The sequence below is a fragment of the Neolamprologus multifasciatus genome, chromosome 7 (assembly GCF_963576455.1).
Source record: "Neolamprologus multifasciatus chromosome 7, fNeoMul1.2, whole genome shotgun sequence".
Taxonomy (NCBI): domain Eukaryota; kingdom Metazoa; phylum Chordata; class Actinopteri; order Cichliformes; family Cichlidae; genus Neolamprologus; species Neolamprologus multifasciatus.
Window position 1 is genome coordinate 50,982,385 of NC_140445.1, and position 21,144 is coordinate 51,003,528.

At 41.2% G+C, this 21,144-nt stretch overlaps 1 protein-coding gene across 1 annotated transcript; it reads left to right on the forward strand.

Moving 5' to 3' along the window:
* The first annotated feature begins 788 nt into the window (after positions 1 to 788).
* Positions 789 to 13,885, forward strand: LOC146515288 (transmembrane and coiled-coil domain protein 3-like). The gene is made up of 4 exons (XM_085165240.1): positions 789 to 1,056; positions 10,332 to 11,305; positions 11,490 to 11,625; positions 11,891 to 13,885. Exons 1-4 carry the CDS (start codon positions 976 to 978, stop codon positions 12,194 to 12,196), a joined length of 1,497 nt encoding a protein of 498 aa, XP_085021366.1. The 5' UTR covers positions 789 to 975; the 3' UTR covers positions 12,197 to 13,885.
* Positions 13,886 to 21,144: the final 7,259 nt, after the last annotated feature.

Here is a 21,144-nt window from a genome sequence, read left to right on the forward strand (position 1 = left end):
ATTTTTGGTCGTAGGAACATTTTCATCACTCATCCAAGTGACTTCTTCACCCTCCTCTGTTGTCCTTTCTCCCTCCATACACTATATTGGACATCCTTTGTCCAATATTGTCCAATACACACTTGGCTGAACCAAGTCAGCCAAGTGTGCCTCCTTAACTTTGTCTCCAAACCACAGTCACCAACTCGTCCTTCTATCTTTCAGTCAGTGCTGCCACCTCCAAACCACACATCTTGTAAACCTTCCCTTTCACACTTTACTAAATTTAAAAACTCAGCCCTTCAGAAAATGTATGCATTATTCAGCTGACTGAGTGACTTAGGTAATGCTCTGTAGGGTAAGTAGAACCCAATTCAGGATGTGCACTTTGATACTTCAAGAGCAACAAATGAGCTTTTAAACTGATATTTGCAACAGTAATTTTAAACCACAGTCCTTCAGCTTTTACTCTAGCAAATGCTCTCAAGAGTTCAATCGATGATAACTAGATTGCCTGCTTATAATGCTTTTTTCCCCCCTTTAATAACAAATGTAGGCTAAGTGGTTTAAATATTCATAAGTTATTATCTACTTTTGCTTTCCAAAACGAGATACCTCCATTTATAGTATATCTAAAACCGTATTTAATGCGCATATTTCTAACTACAGTACCTTAAATTGTTGTGGTAATAGAGAGTAAGAGAGAAAAAGAGTTTCAAGGCTGTGTTATCTTCAGCTGGCAGGTACGTGTGTTTAAAGAGTTAACCCCTCCTCTTTCAGCTGAGCCACCCTTCAGAGAGACGAGTGGGCGGGGTTTAGGTTCACGCGCAGTTTTGTTGAAGGGAGCAGCCAGTGCACGGGTGAGTGAGGGAGTGAGAGAGAGAGCAAAAAAGGGGGGCTAAACATGGATACGAGTTTAGGCGACAGTTGTAAACTAGTCCTGACACCGAAGTGACGACCCACCAGCTCCTAACTGGCCACTAACTGGAGGTTATTATGCCCAGCGCAAACGTGTCCGTGCGAAGTTTGTCCGAAGTCGAGAAATACCTCAGCAGCAGCACCAGCAGCAGCCGGATGGTGAGTGTGTGAATGACTGTTTTTGCAGCATTGTTGTGTGATGAACTGCAGCACCCGTACTGTACCAGCGATGCATTGTTGCCTCTCGAGCTCCACGTCATGTGAAACCGACAGCTGCGCCGCTTTTAAAGCTGCGTGTTTCCCCGAACAAAGAGCTTTCAGTGAGCCGCTCTCATACAGATACTGTAGAAAAGGGCATGTCTTCATGAGGATGTGAAGGGACTCCAAGGCTGTGAACTCCGGGCTACCGAAAGCGGTTGATCCTATGGTTTAATAATAATCTGAAAAGTTTTATTGATTCTTAGAGACACACGCCCACCGATCCTAAATATGGTTTCTAAACACAAGGGTGGTAAGTTTAGTGGAAACATGCAAACATATTAAACCAAACAAACACGTGACTCCTTAATAAATATTCCATGCATTTGTTCATTTTCGAGGTTATGGTTTGTGATCCTGCTGTGTTGCTCACAGGTGTGGAGTCTGCCCGATATGTGAGTCAGCCTAGGCCAATATTGGGTAAATGTTCAGTAAGGCCAGCTGGTATGAGGACCAGCTTTAAGTTGCGAACAAGTTTATGAAACGTATTGTTGGAAAGTAAATTATGAGCTGGTCATTTTCCCCCATTGTTTCCAAGAATATTGGCTGGATTATCAGTTTTGCTATCAGCAGAACTAATAGTCTGAGCGCAAACTTAATAGCTTAGGTAGTGTGTTTATCATAAGCTACTGTACTGCGCTGCGTCTTACAGGTGCTTCTGTGTTTGTGCTCAGTGACTCAGTTCATAACCTAGTTTTTAAAGGGTAAAAAAACATAAACTCTCATCTATCCCCACCTTACTGACATGCACAGCTATGAAAAAGTAGTAAGTAGAACCCACGGAAAGGGTTAACTTAAAAACAAAAAACAAACATATTTGGACACGTAAACAGCTTATTGTCTTTTAAACAATCAAAGAGATATACTCAATCAAGTGATACATAAAATCAATATTTTCTAGTGATTTCTCCCAATTTAAGCAAATAAAAAGCAGGTCAGTCACACAGAAAAGGTAAATACGCTCCCCGCATTTATTCGACTTTCAAATCAATTCGAATCAGTGCCTGTTGTTCCCTTTGCAAGTCTGTCATGATGATTGCTCGTAAATTTGAAAGATCATCAATTCTTTCTTGGAAAGATGTTCACTTTAAAGAAAAAATCTAAAGTAAGTACCGAATATTTAACATGTAATATACGCACTCACTGCTAATTTTCCCAGGAAGCTGGTGTCAGAGACTGATAAGAAACTATGCAAAGCACCTACAAGAAGTCGGTTCCTCTACAGGGGACAATACAAGTTTCTCAGGCGAACGGCTTGCTTACTGACTTTTTCCACCAGGGAATATTTTTGCTGAATCGGTCTTTGTAAAAACAGCTATGGTGTTGTTCAAATACAAACCTTAATCACGCAAACACTGTATCAAATATTTGCTTGCTCAGAGCCACCTACTCAGCAGAAAACAGCAGATATTTAAAGGAAACTATACCATAATATATTCTTTTGATAGCGCAGTTGAGTTTTCTTTGTGGTCAGCGACCACATAAGTTAGGATTTCAGATGTAGATGAAGTGTAAGGAGGATTATATCACAAAATCTCCTGATGACTCATATCACAATTTCATGAAAGTAAGGAAAAAAGCAAGTTTTTATTTATATGCTTATATCCTCAAAATCTTAAGAGTACACAGTGTCAGAATGGCACTTAACTCAAGTCCCATGACAAGTCTTTTAGCTGAAAGAAACTTGACAAAAGTAGCTAACTAAAACTGGGTGGTTAGGGGGAAAACCACACGAGGAGTCAGAAGTCCCCTAATGGCTGGGGCAGATCTGTTATCTGTTAAAAGCCAGAAACTTTAACACATAAAAACGTGTGATTCTCTTGCTGCTTCAGTAAAGTGGCATGAAGCAGCATACTGTTTCTCATTTTCAGTATGAACCTTTACATCTGACACCCAGTCACTAAAAAGTGCTATTACGGGTTTTTCCCCCCCTTTTTTTTAGGTTCCTGTTAATAGACTGAATTTAAACTGAATTAAGAGTATAAGTAATTGAAATCGATCACTTCTCCCCTGGAGTACAGCTTGAAAGAATCATGCGGAATAACTTTATAGCCGGGTTCTTATATAAGCAGTCAGACCAGTTTTGTTATAATCGCTAACACAGTAAAGTGGATCAGCTCATCTGACTGTTAGCTGGTTTATTAATGCTGTGCTGTGTAGTTTTGCTTTTCCTCATTTTGTTGCCCGTAAATGGCATTCCAGTTTTGTTTCTCAAAAAGCCATTGTGCAGCAGATATAGTGGGTTAGAGGCCAAAAATGATGCAACTTGGCTTTTCGTGGCTGGCTTCCAGAGACTAGCTTTAACCCTTACTGAGTGGTGGCTCTGCTGAGATTGTGGCATTTCTCCGTGACCCAGCTCTCCATATGTGAACTGTGCCCTTTACCTGTAATGCTATTCTTGCATTCGTGCTATCGTGCAAAAGGTGCACATTGACCTTCACGTCGGCATAATATTTACATGTTGTGCATTGTATGCCAGAGTCCTTAAATAAAAGTTTTTAAAGTAGGTCCTGTGTGTTTTTTTTAAGGCTAAAGAAGTGCTTCAGTCCTCAGTGGCTCCGTGATGTAGTGCTTTAATGAAAGATCTCCTGTTCGATGCCGGGAGGAGACACGAATCCTTTTAGTGTTGTTTCAGGAAGAGCACCAGTGTTATAAAAAAATAAATCTGCCAAACCAAACATGCAGAGCTACCTGCCGTGACACCTCGCGAATAAGGGAGCAGCCGAAAGTATCTTTTGAAGTGTTCGAGTCCTCGCCAGCCTCGTTACATCAACGGTTCTGGTCACTTGAATATAGCTGCGTATTTATCTTAATTGAATCCCGCTCAATACTCTCTCAGTCACTGGAGGCAAGCAGGCACTAGTAAGTGTTAATGGACTATTGATTTAGTCCTGGAGCAGCTTGTCTTCTAAGATAATAGTGAATATGTCTTAAGCAATTAATTCCCCTGACCCCCTGGGGATAATTCATTCAGGGAATTTAAGACTTTAGACTCTGTTGCAAGTTTCCCCATTCCTTTTAGTCCAATAAGGTGCACAGTTTGGCCCCTCAGTAAAGAAAGCAATCAAAGTTTGACCACATACGCAGCTGTGGGATGCAGATGAGAGAAGAGGGCGGAGGGGGGAGACACGGGGTCAGGTTTCTTTAAAATGAAAGATGTGCTCCTTGTCCCTCTCACGCTCCATATCGCTGGTTTTCTTCCTGTTTCCCTGTGTGAGCCCTGAGTGGGAGAGCGTCTGTATCCATGAGGATCAGCTGGAGGGAATACCAATAAGCATCGAGGGCTTCTTCCCCTCTGTGATTCTGTTCTCGGCTGAAGGGACGGTTTTGTTCCATCTCTTCAAGTGTGCCAGCTCCGTTGCCTTGTTTGTGCGTGTTTACTTGGGTGTGCCAAGAGCCAGTGACAGCACACCAAACACCAAATGTTTTGTCATTTGGATCCAGTTACTTCAAACTGGTGCAAACACCTGTGCTTGTATTTGAATGTGCTTGTGCACTTGCATGACCGGGCCCTGTGAACTGATGGTTTCTCTAGATTGCAAAAGGGATTGTGAGTACTAGCAAACATTACTTCCTGGTATTGGGGACAATGTGTTCCTGTTTGCATAAGAAAATGTCTGTGGTTATAATAATGTTCACTCAAACTGAAAGGGGCAGTGGGTTCAGCAAGATGAAAATAAATCAGCTGCACGTTCAATCAATCTAAACCAATATTTATTTTATTCATACTACTCAGAATTTAGTAAACATCCCCTGCATATCCACCCAGTTCGAAATTATTTGTGAGCTCTCACCCTTGCTCTTCCTCAGAACTTAAATGCTGAATTGCTGCTCAGTCTGTTTTGTGGTGCAGTGGGCAGATGAGTGCGAGGCCTGCCTTTGCATGAAAAATTGAATCACTAACTAGATCATTGATCCAAGAGAGAGTACACTTCAGTGCAAGATAAGCAGCATCTGCAGCGACTTTGCCCTCGAACTGTAGCTAAGTTTTGATTGGGTTTTCTCAGGCCTAACAACACACACTTGTTGGGTTAAGATTGAGGCTAATGCAGATGGATCTTTATGTTATGCTGTCAAGCGAGGTCAGGGCTTATTAAATGGGTCATAGTGCTGGACAGACTCTGTGTGCTATGTAGGACAGCGTGGGAGGGGGAACAGGGGGCTCATGCAGGGTTGAGTTGTGAAGGAGGCACCCTGAGGGCACGGAGGACTCCTGCTGATCCTGGTGTTGGAGATGATGATGATGATTGGGATGATGTGTGCTGCTGAGCTCTGTTTGGGGGCAACCTCAGTTTCAGTTCTCTCTCTCTGCCTTGTCTTCTGCTCTCTGTTTTCTTCTTCTTCTGCTCTACTGACACGCTAAAATCTATTTGTGAGTCAAAACACCAGTGGGCGTATTGCCTGGCTTGCTAATTCAAAAGACAGCATCTTGAAGACTTTATTTAGGGTGAGAACACACCTCATTTGTAGTGATAAAACATATTTTAAAGGCACGATTAGAGGGGATCAAAAATGTAACCGGGATCTCACCGGTCTCTGGCTGTGCAAATGTTTTTGGAGAAAGTGAGTGAAAAGTAGGGCAGCTCCTCAGCAGATTTGGGGAGGACATTTTCATCAGCGTGAGCCTACTTCATTTAGCAGGACCACTCATCCGCAGAGACCTTCAGATTGCTCCTGCGGTTATTCAGAGTGGTTCGAAATCTTAAGTAGCAGCAGCAGTGGTGGTGCAGATGTGCTTATTAAATTGAAATTATACAATTTCATCAATCTCGTGTGAGGAAATTGCCAGCTGTCATACTTGCAGATGGTTTCCAGAATGTAAAAAATGTCTGGGTCATGTTATTTAGGTCGCTCTCACGATTATGGCCTCATCCAGTTAAAAGACACTTGTGTTTATATCACAAATATATATCCTTTATATCCTTGTTTTATCATTTTTAAGCTTGAAATTCAGGTGCAGTGCAAGTGTGGAAGTTTTATCAATACCCTTTACATAAATCTTACTGCAGGCCTCAGCAGTGATTCACCAGTGGTTGCCAGGTTTCCATCTGATCTATTTTGCACTTGTTCCATATTTATGTTATCTCAGCACATTGAAGCAACAGAGTAAGACCCCTGTGCTCAGTGTTTAGCCCCTAATGGTGCAGAGGACAATATTGAACATTTCCAAAGTAAATGCTAGTGGTGGGAGAGTGCCTGAGGAGCTAGCTTTGTTCAAGCACTGCAGAAATAGCATGCAGTCTAAGCTGTCTGGTGGAACAGGCAGTTCTTTGTGACTGTCATATGAACACTGAAAAGATTTGGTAATTTGAGCGAGCAATACAGCAGCTTACTTTACACTTTCTCTTAAGCGAGGCATCATTAAGTTTCTCATTGTTCTGTATGGAAATCAGGTTTAACTAAAAGGTCAGTTTATATCTGAAACCAATTGTTTGGTGGAGAATTAGAGCCTTCACAGCCGATGGGGCAAGACCACAACTGGATGCAGGGCTCGTCTGGCTTTACGTCAGGCCAGTGATTCCATATGCAGTGGCTCAGTCCTGGACAGGGCAGAGGTAGAACATGACAAAGTAAGCTTTTTTCTCTGCAGAGAAAGACTTCTGTGTTCAATAAGGACAGATGCCAGAGAGAGTGTGAGAGTAGGATGAGGACAGAGGCTGAAAAAAACCCTGGCTTGCTTGTAGAAATAAGCAAGCAAGCCAGTTACACAGTTACACACTACACATAATGAAGAATATACTGTGTAATTACAGACAAATATATATATTTATATATGTGTGTGTGTGTGTGTGTGTGTGTATAAATTAGATTAGTTTAAATCCATGATGGCAGCTTAATGCTGATTTTGCCTTTGCAAGAGGCTCATAATGACATGCTAACAGCTGATGTTTAACAAGTGTAATTTTTACTGTTTTCACAATCTTAGCTGAGCCTGTTAGCATTCCAACATTTTCTGATTTGCACTAAATCAGTGATTCTCTAATAGATGGATGCTGTGGAGTTAGTTTGCCCTCTTCATTCCTAGAGGGAGTAATGGATCTGTCAGCTCAGCCATCACAGTTTGCCACCATGTTTCTTTTTTGTTTTTTGAGCTGATCATGTTATCCCAGTGGTGTCCTTCTTAGAGGGCTCAGTTCAAGGGGAGCATCCAGGATGGGTGAAATGGTCTGATACTAACAAGGCTAGCTTGAATCTTATATTATAATAAATAAAACAACAGTTTAACTTTAGCTTTAAGTTTTTGTTTGTGTATTATTAAAGCATGATTAGTTCGCTGATTGTTGATTAAAGTACACTTGTTTCTGGGGTGGAAGTAACTTTTTGGACTTTGAAAGCAGAGACCGAACAGAACGCGTTTGAGGAACATGTCACGAACCATGCCATTAGTGGCATTGTTGACTTTTTGACCCGATGATGGCATTACAAAGTCACGATACATATTCCTGGGATCACAGATATGCGTAAATTATGTCACAGTTCATCCAGTGGCTGCTGAGGATTGCAGTCTGCACCAACGTAACCACCAGCTTCTTCTAGTAATAATCAGTTCTTCCCTAACTTATCAGGCTATCAAACAAGTTTGACTAGTTGAGCGTGAAGTCATAGTGCCAGCAGCAGGTAAATGGAATTTACCTCCTTTACCTGACCTCATACTCCGTTTACAGGAAGTAAACTGAATTTACTTGTGTAATAGGATACCTTGAATGAATAGCAATGAATAAAACAACAGGGTAACCTCACTTTGCATGTTTGATTGCATATTATCAATGCTTGATTAATTAACTGATAGTTGATTAAAAGTCTTTTTCCTGGAGTGGAAATAATTTTTATTTTTGGACTTCTAAAGCTGCTGCCAGAAGTTCCCTTTAAGAACAAGGCACTGAATATGCTATTAGTTGTGTTGATAGTTAGGTTAATATTGGGGAAAATTGCCTTGTTGCCTGATGATGGCATTACAACACCAGTAGATATATATTCTTGGAGTCATAGTTATGTGTGCTAAATCATGCAGCATGTCATTCAGTGGCTGCAGACTGATTACAGTCTGCATCAACGTGACCACAAGCATGGCTACAAATATACGTGAAGCAGTTTGTGCTTATTCACTGTGGTACAAACACAGTGTGTTGCAGTAATAATCATGTCATTAGATTCTTGCCATCACATTGTTAAACAAGTGTGGCTAGTTTGGTGTGACATCATAGAGCCAACAGTAGGTAAATCCTGTTCACCTGTGTAATTGGATACCTTGAATTAAGCTGAATTCTGAGAGATGGTCCCGCTGACTGTGTTTTTGTTTTAGTCTGAGCAGTGTTTTTCAGTGTGCGCACCAGGAATGTACTCATACATCATCCTGTAAACCTTCTCTCGAGGTTCACGTGGGAGTCATGTGTTGAGAAGTTTCATTATGTGGTTAACTGTGGGTGCATTTGCTGATGTCAAGATACTTAGCTTGCAATAAGTGACCATTACGTGGCGATGCTGAAATGCTAAGCAAGATTGAGCCTGCTTGAGTTAGCTGTTTATTTACTAACTAGCGGTGTTACATTTGTTACGGATTAGTGCAGTTTTGTGCCGCCTATAGTGCTTACTGTACAACACTTAGTGTAAGGCTTTAATAGCTTACACCCTCTTTCACTACAGGGGTGTTGCACTGTGATCAGCTTGCAAGACGAAATGGTTTGTTGAGCCACCGATGGGCTGCAGTTTTTTTTTTACACTTTAAGCGACACTTCTGCTCTTTAAAGTGCAGCTCAGAAGCATGATTAAATTTTTGCTTCTCTGCTTTCCTACAGTTTCCTCATAACGGGATGTCTTCTAGTTCCCTACTAAATGCAGTCTTGCTTACTCAGGCTGTATATATTATGCTTACTTCCTCAAACCTACAACAGAGTACAAAAATTGAGCATAACGTTCAGCTTTAATCACAAAAAACGGTTATTAACTGTAAAACTAGGGTACATTGTCTGGAATAGGGATTTTCTGCTGCCTTGCGCCTTTGTGTGACATTATCACTGACCTACATTAGATGTACATGCTCCACTTCTTTCACACATACTAAGAGTAGTTGTATGAATTTTGTCAACTGTTTTTGTTTTCTATATTATAAACAAACAGGATTAAATTCTGGCTCTTAAAATGTGACAGATTTTCCAAATAAGAGCATTATAGACACACCCAGATGGCCTCACAGTGTGAAATGCTGAATAGTGCTCGAGCCAGAGATTACTATGTGGAAATATTGTATTTTCTTGTATGTATCTAAGAAAATAATGATGTTTACCCCAATTATTTAAGCTAGTAATTTGAAGCAAATGAGCGGCTGAAAACATTATCGGATTCATAGTATGAGCAGTTGGTCACATGTGCTTTTACTTTACAGCTGCAGCTGTAGATTGTAATGCTTAGTTAAAAATGCTGACCTACTTTTAGGTTGTTTAGCATAGCTGTGTCTCTGTGATAATGATAAAGACCCTCTGTATTAAAGACTCGTACCCAGGAAGTGTACATGTAATTTTATTGTCGAATAAAATAATATGATCAAATTTAAAATTGGGGCCAAAACTAGAAAACAGGCCCTGATCTTAAAAAAGGGTAAAATAAAAACCTTACTTTTTGAATTCAGACTTTTTTAGTTGGAAGTCTTGATAAAATATTTACTTTCCCAGAATGCTGTGGGTTTTTTTTTATTAAGCAGAGTAAAAGGTAGTAAAAGGTCTTTCCTGTAAATGCACCAGTTTAATACATTATTTACACTGAAAAATATATCTCTTGTAAATTAAAGTAAAATGCTGTCATCTACATTTAAAAGCATGAAACAGTTATAGGATACCTACTGCAACTGAAAACAGTGGATTTGTGCGATGAGTGTCCGTAGATTATGTGCCTTGTGTGTGTGGTACGATGTGCGTTTTACTTTTCTTTCTTCAATTTTGGATGGTTACTTTTAGTGACAAGCATGTATGTGTGTATATATTTTGGAGGTGGTGCAAAATGAGTACAAGTCCAGTGTCTCTTAACCGAGAAAGGAAAAATCCTTTATTCTACTGTGAGATGACCAGTAGATTGTTTTTAATAGCAGCGCTGTGGTATTGACTGATACTTGACTGTACAAAATTTCATATATTTTTATAGGACTTTGTTTAAGCTTAATTTTTGATTTTCTTCTTTTGTAGGACCGGAGTAGAGAGAGCAGTTTTATAGGCCTCCCGCTGTCAATGCGCCGGGGTTCTTCAGAGAATAATTTGGATCTGGAGCTCAGTGATGGAAGTCCCTATCCTGCTCTCGGCTTTGAGGTCCAGCGTAGTCGCTCGTGCTTGGACAGCCTCCAGCAAAAGATACTGAAAGTCACAGAACAGATAAAGATCGAGCAAACGACACGAGATGAGAATTTAGCTGAGTATCTGAAGCTCATGGACAGTGCGGACAAGCAGCAGGTGGGGCGCATCAAGCAGGTGTTTGAGAAAAAGAACCAGAAGTCAGCTCAGAACATTGCCCAGATGCAAAAGAAGCTGGAACAGTACCATCGAAAGATGAAAGACAGTGAAAACTATCAAAGCCCTCCCGCTCGCTCTTCCTCTGTTAAACACAGCACCATACCCCGGGAGTCACCCAGACAGCTGAGGGACATGACAAGCAGTGGCCGACACCCGACCATGGACAAGATTAAAACCATTGGACCAGGTGTTTCGCTGTCTCCTCCTTTCTTCTTCAGCAAGCCCAGAGAGTTCGCCAACCTCATCAGGAACAAGTTTGGCAGCGCTGATAACATTGCCCACCTCAAAACCACTCTGGACTCTTCTTCTCCACTGTCCACTGACACTGAAGTGAAGGGACTGAGTAACAGCACCTCTATAGTGGGCAAACCCAAGTATCCCAGTGATGATGAGTGCTCCTCAGGCAGTGCTTCTGTTTCAGACAATAATGGAAACCCAGCAGGGCCAGGAGCGTCTGCAGGGCCGTGTCAGAGCCAAGCTAAGGGGGACCAAACAGGGGAAGACAACCAGGGCAGACTTGCCCTGACCCTGGAGGAAGTGAGGGAGATTAAAGATGCCCAGAATCAGCTGGAGGAGGATATAGAGGAGTTAAAGGCACAGTTCGAGAGAGAGTATGGCATTATCAGCCAATCACTGCAGGATGAGAGATACAGGTACGATTACAGAACTTGGCATTTCATTATTGTTAAATAACACACCGCCCGGCCTAATAAGAACAGACATACCAATATAAAATGTTAATCTAAAATAAACAATAAGCTTAATACCATGTGTCATTAACCACTTTAAAATCCGCAGTGATATGAATATTAACCATCCCCTTGTGTTGACTGGCAGGTATGAGCGTTTGGAAGACCAGCTGAACGACCTGACAGAACTTCATCAGAATGAGATGGCAAATCTGAAGCAGGAGCTGGCCAGCATTGAGGAGAGGGTGGCCTACCAGGCTCACGAAAGGGCCAGGGACATACAGGTAAATAGTGGTGAATCTACTTATGTTGCGATGCTTCACACATAAGCAGCACGTAAGATGGATCACAAAAATACACCATGCCTGTAGGTGTGTAATATCTCAGCACATGGCCATTGTCATCTGTCCAAGCGGCCTCTCTCTGCTGATGCAGAAGAATTCTTTTAGAGGAATTTGGGTAATTGAGTGTTTAAAGGTCAGCGAAATGCCCTTTAGCAAGTTGAGAGATGGTCTGACCCATAAAAAACCCTCTCCCCATCTTTCTCAGGAAGCCCTGGAGTCGTGTCAGACTCGCGTGTCCAAGCTGGAGCTCCAGCAGCAGCAGCAGCAGCAGACGGTCCAACTCGAGAGCCACGACGCCCGAGTCCTGCTGGGGAAGAGCATCAACGTCATGGTGGCCATCATCACCGTCATCCTGGTGTGCGTCTCTACTGCTGCCAAGTTTGCCGCTCCACTGATGAGGAGCCGGTATCATGTGGTAGCTACATGCCTGGGGATTTGTTTTTTGACTGTATTTTGGAAGAACTGGGACCGTTTACAGTATGCCTTAGACAGGTTATTGATGCCTGCTTAGTAGGAAAGAAAACACACTGAAAATATCATTAACACAGATGCTGTAAGTTGTCAGGAGAGGACGGTCTGAGAGGATTGGTTGTACAATCGTCAGAAGACGTAGTCGCCATGCAATTACACAGATCTCTCTTTTTTTAGTCAGACTGAAATAAAACTCTTGATTTTTTTCTCCTCTAGAACTTGAATGTGTGTTACTAACTATTTCATATAACATTCAAATTATATTTACATAACAGCAAACTCTGCTAGTTACCTGAGTCAAGAGGGGGGAGGAAAAGTGATGTTTTCATTATTGAGTTACTGTTTTAGGTAAATAATCCATAAATAAGATAAAGATGTGCAATTATTTTTTCTCGTTTGTCTTCAGCTTGACTTTAACATAAATCAAACTACACTCAAAAACTCAAACAAGACCTCGGTTGTCGTGTCTTGTTGTCCACGCCTATGAATTTCTAATTCCACTGAAGAGGAACGCTTCTTATATTTAGGGATATTTGCATTTATTTGATATTCTGATTGCTAAATATGTGCTAGCAGACATTTCGTTTACAAAAAGCATAAACTGTTATATGGTTTTAAGAGGTTTTTCTGCTGCTAGGTAGACTTTGCAAAGCTGTTCCTCAGTGTCCTCAGGCTTAGTTTTAAGGTACATTAACAGGTTGCATGAGAATGAATGACCATATTTTTATAATTGTGAAAGTAATTGTTTCACTGGAGAATCTGCAGACAAAAATTAGCGACACTGGACATCCTATTTTTATGCATTCTCTTTCTTCTTACTTTTTTTAAAACGTTGTCTGGCCTTGTTCTAAAGTGCAATATATTTGATTTCCAAGAGCACAGTTTGTTTTTAACAATTATTCTTTTAGGAGTGGGCGTTTTTACATCAGTGACAGGGAGCTGGAAGGAAGGAAAACAACACTAATGTTAGCATGAGAGATCCATAACCACGGAAGTCACTGCTGAGCTCTGACAAGACCAGCTGTCTCTTCTCTCAAGGGCCAAAAAAAAATCAATCCATCTGCATTAGCGCATGCTAGTAGTGTAATAGCAGCACACACCAGCTCTCTAGCATAGACACATAGCACAGTCGCTCACTTGGTTCACTGTATATAATGTCTTAGGCTTTTTGTTTCCTCTACTTCCACTTTCATGTTGGACTTTTACTAATAATGTGACAGAGAGATGATGGGGTATACTGTGATACAATGCCTTTTTCTGAGGAAAAATGCAATTCCCTTCTTAAAAGAGCAAAAAAAAAACAATAAAAAAAGCCTTCACTACTCGCAGCAGAGAGGATGCAGGCGAAAAGCTCTCAGTGAAAAACTACAAGCCTATATTTTTTTTTCTCTTGGACTTACAGTTGTGTTATTTCATTTTGTCTTGTAAACGTTGCCTACAAGAATTCCACATGAAGCCGTGGACCACTTTTAATGTCTGTCTGCCACAATAATCAGCTTTGTGTTTATATTTGTCGTCATCTTTCTGTTTTAATGACTATGATTTTTTTGTTTTGTTTGTTTGTTTGTTCCCGTTTTGACATGTATAAAGGAAGTTTTACAAGCAGAACTAAAATCTGGTTTACATGCTGTTTTCATCTCTGGTGCACTATCTGATCAATCAGTTGTATTTTTATGCATCATGTGCCTTCGTCTAACCATTTCTGTTAAATTAAACCTTTTTAAATTAAGTTGTTTATTGGTGTTGAGTGGCTGTGATCTTTTTGTTGTATTTGGTGTCATTCTGTAAATGTGGACTGCTGTTATAAAACAGCAAAGTTCGGTAAAACGCCATCTGAGTAAGATATTTATATCAGCCGAAAAGTATCAGTGCAGTCCTTGTTAATAATACTGATTTTTATTTCTTATTATCTTATTTTCTTATGGGATAAATAAACCTAATTCAAGCAGTCCAAGTATTTCCATGGCTCTTCTACTAAACACTATCTCCTTCATCACCACTAGGGGGTGGTAGTGCTGCACTTTTGACATGAACGTAGGCAAGAACGGGGCAGAGCATTATACAGTCTGCATGGCAGTACTATACACGTTTATTCTTTTTTCTTTAATCTAAATGATAGATTCAGTCAAAAAGAAAAAGAAAGAAAGAACCCATCACTTCAAACAAATATATAAACTACAAAGATTCATTGAAACAGTAATATTGAAACCAGTGTGGAGAAGTAGTGCCCTGTTCTGAAACTTAGAGTTTACCCTATACAATCACCGGACACTTTATTAGGTACACTGGGCTAGCACCAGGTTGTCCCTTCTTTTGGGTTAATTCTTTGGAAACATTCCTCAGAGATTGTGGTTTATATTGTAATCACAGCATCACACAACTGATGCAGTTATTCCTGCATCCAAATCTCCTGTTCCACCACATCCCAATGATGGTCTATTGGATTGGGATCTGCTGACTGTGGAGGCCATTTGAGTACAGTGAGATGCTTCTCCATAAATGAGCGGTGTGACTCCCATCCGTGTGGATTTTAGCACCCATGGGGCTGATGATCATAGATGCCTTCAGTTTAATGAATGAGCACATTACAGCGATATCAATCAGGCCCGATAGAAAATCACATCACTGTAAAGCTACAATACCTCTGAAATATTATTTCCAACCAGATTTTGTTTATTCACTTAACTTTGAATGAACATGACGCTCTGTGGAAGTCATCCAGATGATTTTGTCTCCTGCCACATCATCACAATGAATGATCATCAAAGTTTGGTTTGTTTTTTTTTGGTAAAGTCTAATGTGACACTTATTTTTTTGTGAAAGTGTAAGTGCTCTTTGCTTGGCTGGATGGTCTGAGAGAGATTTTCTTTACTACAGAAAGAAATCTGTGATTATCCACCATTGTTCAGCAGACCGGGGCTTTTAATCCTGTCAAACCAACCAATGCATTTTCTGTTTTTTTCCCAGACAAAACTGTTAATTAGGCTACTCCTAATGTTCCTGCTCTCCTTGGGACCTTTTTGATTTTTTTTAATTTAACCTGTTTAATAAAAATACAAATGATTTCTTCAGTAGTCAATGACACGTTCTTTTTTTCAGCACCTCAAATTAAAGATGAAAGTGCACTTGACTGATTTGTTTAAATTCTACTGTGCTGGAACAGAGAGACAAAATCGCAATTTTCTCACTGTCCAAACATTTCCGGACCTAATGGTAAAGTGTAAATTAAAACCTTGTGATAACACTTACTTACCATGACAACTCACCGGGCAGCTGAAAATTAGGCTAAGCAAATAAAATGCAGCTCGCAATGTCCTCTTCCTGAGATGTCATGGACAAGGAAGGAGGAAAAAGGCATTTGAAAGGACCCACCGTGACCCCACATATCACTGAAAAAAGTCTCCAGGAAGTGTTGAGTGGTGCTTTGTTAAACATTGCAACTTTATAGGACAAACACATTCTAAATATGGACGAATCATCAACAATCCCTGCGACCTCGTCAACAATCTGACGTCTGCAAAGCAACAGCTGATTAAGCCAGACTCTTTTAGAAAAAGAAGTGGAGTGGACTGATGAAGTTAACATTAAGCTTGCTGGGCACAATCACGAAAGGTGTGTTTGAATGAAACGGGAAAAGCGCCTGATGAAAAGAACAGCTTGACAACTGTTAATCATAGGTGTGAAAATATTCTGCTTTTGGGGGTTTGTGTGGCAGTCAGAGGTACAGGAAACATTGCATAGTTAAGAGGGAAGAACAGATTTAGTGCTTACTTTACAGGCTTTGCTTTTGCAATATGCCAAGACTACTGTTTGTTTGTTTTTTAAGTTTAACTTTGTGAAACAGTAGCAATGTATTAGTATTTAAAGGATGTTCAGTGTTTGACACAATACACCCGAAATGAACCCCAGTGCGTGGTTAAACTCAGATGCAGTGCAATACGGTTCACCTGGCTCAGCATGTGCATGGTAATGTCTGTGTGATTAGCGCCTGCCTGCCAAGCAGAGGTACAGACACATGGTGAGACACAGGAACAGGAATGCTGATGATGGACACGTTGCTTAACCGGGGTCCCTCTGGCTCTGGTTCTCACTGAAGTTCAACACTGAAATGGTGACTTGCTTATGCATAAGTCTCTCTCTGTCTGTGTGTGTGTGTGTGTGTGTGTGAGAGAGAGAGAGAGTGGGAGGACTGACTGTGTTTCATCCATTTGAGGAGCAACTAAGGCCTCCAGAGGGGGGAAAATTCAGATTGGAGTGACGCAGAGATCCTAACACACAAGCACACACACGCGGAAGCTTAAAAACTGGGATTATGAGCTATATTTTTAGGTATGAATGGAGAGCAATATTTTCCTCCCCAATCTTCCTTCTCCTCTTTATTACGTGGTCTAAAAAGTGGGTGCTTCCCTTTGATGTGAGCCTCTGTCTTGTGTGTGTGTGTGTTTTTTTTCCATTGTTCTGTCCCTTGTGGCTCCTGGAGCCCGCTGGCCTATTCACTGGGCTCCATAATGAGGTGCTAATTATCACAGGACCTCATCAAGTCTCTTTGGGCCCGCAGCTAAGCCTCCTCCTCACATAGGTTGGCATGGTGACTGCAGGGGACAGGACCTGGAGGAGGCCGCCAAAAAGGACTGCCGCAGCTTCACTCCTGCTTTCTCCTCTAGTGAGGAGGAGGAGTGAGAGGGACACTTTTTTTCACTTGCGGGAAAACAGAGTGGGAAGTGTGTAGATAGAATTACCTATAAGTACCGCTATCTTTTTGTTTACGTGCGTTTTATAAAAATGTGGGTTGAGTGCGTAGAGTCCATTCACTTCCAAATAATCCCATAAATAAAAACATAGGCTGGAGCACTGCCGACGTAGGCCTCAATTAATTTGAGTGAAGAGAGCTGAAGGCTTAAGTGATTGTGTAAATCTGGTTCAATTCAAAAGAAAAACATGATTTTAAGGGTCCTTAGTATAGCCTGTTTTACACATAAAAAGAGCACCCATCAAATGTATGTATATGGTGATTGGTCTGTCAGGGATTTAGGATGGAACATACTTTCTTGATTGCACTCATTTCCAAACTACACCTAAAGTTGGGAGCATATGTAAACCACTATCAGGTGGCTAGAGCTAGAAATCCCATGCTCCAGCTCATTTCATTGAAAATATTCAATATAGAATATTCAATATGAAAATATAATGCTGAAAACAAAAATCCCCAAATGCAACACTACAGGCCCATCGGACCGCCATTTGAAGCCAAGGGTGGAGGCGCTACTCTTCAGAAATCCTCTGGTGTCGTTCGTGCATTGACTGAAATTATGGGAAAGTTCTGACCTCTCTGCTAACTTCTTCGGTGATTTACGTAGACTGCTCTGGCAGCACTGGGCCCTTCCTATTTCCTGTTTATTGTGTCATGGAAACAGGCCATGTTCCCTTCCTCTGCTTTTGCACTATAACATGAAAATGTAGCCTGCATCTGGAAACGAGCCACAGTCTCATAATAGAGCCAGCGTGAGATCTGCAGCCCCCGTGACGCTGCAGTGTCTAAAACCAGAATTAGAACCTCCAGCGATTAATTCATAGAAATAGAAAGTTCCAGATTTATGGAGGCATTTATCATCAAGGTCTTCATATAAATCTCCTCTTAAAATGCCCTAATTCAAAGGCACCTCCAATTTCCTTTAGTTGCTAAGCAACCATAGAGCGCCACAGTGATGCTCGGAGTTAAAGGCTGGCAGCCCAGTGGTGTAAAGTCGATTGTGGGGGTGAATCACTGTCTTTTATGGCTCTGAGGTTCCATTACACGGCCTGCAGACAATGACAATGATACACTGTCACTGCAGAGTAATTATACGTCCTGTTGATCCCTCTGGTGTATCCGCAAGCAAATTATGCCAGCTCAATGGCTGTAGTGAGGTTTCTGCTGGTTGACCAGTGCCGCAGGACCAGCAGTTGGTCATTATGATCATTTTTGAGAAATTTAACAAGCTGTTGGGTAGTTGCTAGATCTGTGAAAACAACAAGAATGTTTTTTTGATAGTGTGTTTAATTTGCCATCAATGCTTGCAAAGTTCCTTTTAAGGTCGGCATGACACTTGTGATAGCTCTTCTCGGCGCAGCTGCGTCTGTGTTCGGTTTATTTTGGTTTGTGATTTAACTGCTGTTAAAAATGTGCTTTGGACCCATTTTGACTCCCACCCTGTAACTCCAAACAATGTCTTTACTTTAAATAAATGAGTGAATTTTAACTGAAATTTTTTATTTGCACTTCTTGCCCAAATGCTGAAGAGTATTTGTGCATACGTAATTCATTTTATAATGTGTGCTTGATTTGTTTTTAATACTTCTGCAAGTCTAGACTCATCAGACTGTTATTGTTGACACTGTGATGATTATTTCACCAGATGTGTGATGTGGTGCCAAGTGTTTGTGTGGGCAAGAACGGTGTAAAGGCTTCGCTGGCAACGGACCACCATGTCTGAGATTTCTGGAGTGATGCACTGGATAGAGTGAAAGGCTCTTATGCATACTAATAAAATCAGCAATCCTATGACTGTGTAGCGTATGAGGCTTATGAGTGTAACACGGAATTGGATCCACATCTTATAACACTTAATGTAAATATTGTGCACGAGTACTCTTGACTAATAAATATAATGGCCATATATGGTGACATTTTCTGAATTTATTGCCAAAATATTCACTAAAGTAAAAATACAACTCTATAGACTTTTTAAAATACAGTTTTAACTTCAAATTGTGGCTCTATACTATCCTTGGTACCCTGTTAAGTAAGTATAACTTACTTCTCTTAAGTTGAGGTTACTTTTTCTTTGAGTCATCAATTTTGCATTTTCCTTTTTTAAAGTAAAGCCAGCTCATTAAATTTTACAGTGTAGTCCTCTAGTGCTCGGTGCATTGCGGTATACAGTGTTTCAGCTTACAGCGCTGGTGAAAAACATCTACATGCCCCAGATCTGCCCAGAGTTTAATGTTATTCACCAGGCCACCTCTAAAGCTGGTTTTAAAGGTACAGAAGTATCCAATGGAAGCATTAGCAGATTTTCAATAACGTGTGGTTTGTCTTTATTTTCTAGCTTCACCACTAATCACCTCTCTGTATTTTGCAGCACCCAGCTGACAAATAAAATTAGTGACTGTTAAACAGGGCAGTACTTAGTGCGTAATCTATTAAGAAATGTCCACCAGTTAAGGACCTCTTTTATGCTACAGCCTCACGGTTATGTGGAGGGGGGTACAAAGGTTACAGACACACGTCATTACAAATCACAAATGTTAATCGGTGAAAACAGTAGGATTTTTTTCTCTGGGGACCACAGCTGTGTACGTATGTTTATGGAAATTTTGCAGCAAATCAAATGAGTTGGTAGTGAGACATATACTCTCATTCATCGCATGAATTCTTCATGTTGTTATGCACCTTTTTATGTAAATCCTTTGTCAATGCTCGTATTCAGTTGCTACGCTAATGCAAGATGCTTAATGTGATGCCAGATATGAGGAATAGTAAGAAATAAGGGGCTTCTATGTTTGTGCGTATCTGTTCATTTGCTTCATGCCAAATATAGGCTCGCATTCCTGACGTCTGCATTGTGGCTGTGGGCACAGTAACTTGTTGAATCTGGACAAGACAAAGACCACAGTCTGAGCAGATTGGACAAATTCCCTTCATGTGACCTCACACTCTGTGGGACTGCTCTCTGCAGCAGAACAAACAACTCATCTCTAACAGTTTCACTGCAGGACGACCAGATCTTGATCAACAGGCACTCGTAGAGACATTTTCTGCAATAAAATGCTCGCGATTTCCCACAAAACAACATTTCTGAGTGATTTTTAAGCCTCTAACAGTGCAGCAGTCAGCGCTATCCTCACTGCAGCTTCATGGCTGAGTCTGTGGGGCCTGTGGAGAGGCAGGTACATGACATCGATCTGGTTCAACTTTCTACTAAAAATATTTTGACCAAGGTTTGACAGTATCTGCATTTCCTCTTTGGCACTTCTACTTTGCAGCCCGGCTGCTTCTGCCACACTAGAGTGACACTCGTGGATTGAAGCCAGACATTGTCAGCTCATTATCAACACCCTGTCATGTGTTGTCAGCCTGCGCTTTCCACAGCTCTCCCTTCCTGTGTATGTGTGTGTGTCTGTGTGGGGGGTGTTATTGTGTGTGGTGAGGAGACTGTGGGATGACTTAGGAGCTGAAAGATGTCTCCCTGCTCAGGCTCCTTGTCTGAGGATTAAGGCTGCCTGAGAAAAGCTGCACAAGGAAGTAAAGGAAGTGCTTACAAGGAGACATCGGTCTTTTCCAGTTTTTGTTTTTTTCTTCCTATCCCTTGTTTTGTGTTGTCGACCTCTCAGAAATCACTTGCTGTTCATTACAGATACAAACAACAGGAACATGCTGCCACTCAGACACAGGTTTTCTGCTTCCTTCTATTTCCGTTCCGCTACAGTTTTTTGTGCCTTTTTTAAACACATTTCCTCTTTCAGATGCTGCCAGATTGCACATGAGAGTGCATGTGTCAAACGTTGTGTGTGCATCTTCTGTCTGCAAAGCACTTCCTGGTTCCTGACAGTGCAGTGTTAGAAATATCCCCCTCCTGGGCCAGCGAACGGTTAAGTCTGGCCCCCCATTCCTTTCCTCTTCTTTTTGTCTCTCTCTCTGTCTGCTGACATATTTTCAGGCTTTCACGCCACACCTCAAATCTCTGGCTCCTTACTGCACAGAAGTTGCCAGATGTGATGGCAGCTGAAACTGAGTGTGAGAAAGTGTGTGTGTGTGTGTGTGTGTGAGAGAGAGAAACTGTGTGTATGGGTGGTGGTGGGGGGCTGAAAGACAGACGGAGAGACAAAAAAAGCTGTGTGTGTGAAAGTTGTGATGAAAATTGAGCGAGTGGTGTTATGGTTGAGATGATGTATATATTTATAGCATAAGTGACACTGTTCATTAGCAGCTAGCGAGAGAAAGAGAGT